This window comes from Symphalangus syndactylus, chromosome 18 (assembly GCF_028878055.3).
Source record: "Symphalangus syndactylus isolate Jambi chromosome 18, NHGRI_mSymSyn1-v2.1_pri, whole genome shotgun sequence".
NCBI classification, from domain to species: domain Eukaryota; kingdom Metazoa; phylum Chordata; class Mammalia; order Primates; family Hylobatidae; genus Symphalangus; species Symphalangus syndactylus.
The window spans coordinates 12,375,121-12,377,500 of record NC_072440.2 but is presented as its reverse complement, the minus strand read 5'-3'; the positions used below and the strand labels follow the sequence as shown (position 1 = coordinate 12,377,500).

General features: G+C 56.5%; 1 protein-coding gene across 1 annotated transcript in view; it reads right to left on the bottom strand.

Annotated features, from left to right (window-relative positions):
* LOC129467761 (basic proline-rich protein-like) overlaps window positions 1-994 on the bottom strand; it is a gene marked incomplete at its 3' end in the record, with an annotated part of 5,096 nt that extends 4,102 nt beyond the window's left edge. The window contains exon 1 of the mRNA XM_063622342.1: window positions 828-994. Coding sequence (XP_063478412.1) covers window positions 828-994 — 167 coding nt within the window. The remainder of the gene's footprint in view (window positions 1-827) is intronic.
* Window positions 995-2,380: the final 1,386 nt, after the last annotated feature.

Sequence of the window (2,380 nt, the reverse complement as noted above, 5' to 3'; positions counted from 1 at the left end):
GAGAGGGGGAAACCAGGGAGAGAGGGGGAAACCAGGGAGAGAGGGGGAAACCAGGGAGAGAGGGGGAAACCAGGGAGAGAGGGGGAAACCAGGGAGAGAGGGGGAAACCAGGGAGAGAGGGGGAAACCAGGGAGAGAGGGGGAAACCAGGGAGAGGTGGGGAGCCAGGGAGAGGGGGGAAACCAGGGAGAGGGGAGAAACCAGGGAGAGGGGGGAAACCAGGGAGAGGGGGGAAACCAGGGAGAGGGGGGAAACCAGGGAGAGGGGGGAAACCAGGGAGAGGGGGGAAACCAGGGAGAGGGGGGAAACCAGGGAGAGGGGGGAAACCAGGGAGAGGGGGGAAACCAGGGAGAGGGGGGAAACCAGGGAGAGGGGGGAAACCAGGGAGAGGGGGGAAACCAGGGAGAGGGGGGAAACCAGGGAGAGGGGGGAAACCAGGGAGAGGGGGGAAACCAGGGAGGGGGGGGAAACCAGGGAGGGGGGGGGAACCAGGGAGAGGGGGGGGAACCAGGGAGAGGGGGGGAACCAGGGAGAGGGGGGGAACCAGGGAGGGGGGGGGAACCAGGGAGGGGGGGGAACCAGGGAGAGGGGGGGGGAACCAGGGAGAGGGGGGGAACCAGGGAGGGGGGGGAACCAGGGAGAGGGGGGGAACCAGGGAGAGGTGGGGAGCCAGGGAGAGGTGGGGAGCCAGGGAGAGGTGGGGAGCCAGGGAGAGAGAGCCCCATCCCCCACGCACAGGAGGAGTGCATGCCACAGAACATGGCACAGGCAAGCCTGAGATGGCCGAGGCCACCAGCAAGACCCCTGGGCTCTCCAGTGTCCACTGACCAGTGACCCAGCAGGGGGATAAATGCCTTCGTGGAGGAGGCGCGCCATAGCTTCCTTAACGTCCACAAGGAGACAGAAGAATATTCTAGGGTCTTAGCAAACAACTCACCAACCCAGGTCAGAGCGGCTGTTGAACCGTCCACAGAGTTATTGACATAAAGCCTCATGTACGGCTCTTTGTGGGCAATTTAAGGGAATTTCAGGGGTAATTTTGATTACTAGCAATTTTTACCTCCTAGGTTCTATACAAGATACAACTCCACTGTAAACAAGTAATTACTGACCAGGATGACACATATGGTGACAACAGGATGTTGGAGGCAGAGAAGAAATATAAAGAGGGGTGATTATCTCTATTTGGGGCTTTCAAGGGAGACTTCAGACAGAAGATGAGGTCTGAATAGAGTTTTAAAACTGAAAAGAAGCTTTTTAGGTAATGAAATGGAGAAGAACGCGTTGCAGGCCAAGGACAGAGTTTTGAAAGCACAAACAGGAAGCTGCGAGGGGCGGCCAGGACCAGAGGTGGCTCGGTATTTATCGAATATTAAGTGTGCGCAGAGCCGTGGGAGAGGAGGGCAGGCAGAGCCCCATGCAGCCACGCCAAGGAGCTCAGACAGCCCCCCCAGAGGCATGCGGAGAAACAGAAGGCATCTGAGGGAGCAAGGGGGTGACCAGATTTGCATTCCTTAAACATTTTTATGGCCGCCTGGTAAAGAAAATTATTGAAAGGGCAAGATTTGAAGCAGAGATACACATTAGCAGCTTTGATGGTCTAGGGAGACATGCTGGGCTTCAAAGGGCAGTCATGGTGGTAGGGATGGTCAGGGAGAGGCACAGCACATGCACCAGCAACCCTGGGGAGTGGCCAGACTCCAGTGCACAGGAAGGAGGATCTGGGGCCAAGGCTTTACATCCTGCGGGCAGAGGGGGCCACTCACCAGCTTGGGCAGCCTGTACTCTCCACCTCCTTAGCTATCACAAAAACAAAGCTGTGCTTTAATTGTCTTTTTTTCTAGCTCCTCCAGGGCTGGGACCACACCTTTGACACCCCCCTCTCTATGCTGAGCAGCAAGAAGACAAGCTCATGATCCTGGCAGTGGCCAACATGCTCCTGCTGAACGAATGCAGAAGCAGATGTGCAAGGAAGGACATGGAGGGATGCTCTGGATTTCTTGACTGGGAAGTGCATCCTCACCAGGTGGCCCTGGCAGCAGGCTGGTGGACAGTGCCAGTCCAGCCCACATTGGCTCTGAGCCCGCACCTCAAAAGACCAGGGAATACTTTGGGAGCATGGCCGGCCCCCTCCAAGGAGGCACCAAAGGAAGTAGGAAATGAAAACCCCAAATGGGCAGAGCTCAGGGCAGCACAGCTCATGGTCCCCTTGCTGTTTAAAAAGGCCTGAGCCAATCCTCCATTGCATACAACTAAGACCCCTGACTAACCCAGGGGCTTACAGGATACCCAGAAGGTAATGTGATTACTGAATAAAGTGAAGGTTATAAGAGAGGTTGAAGCTAGAGATGTATAAGCCATCTGCAGGAGTGCTGAGTAAT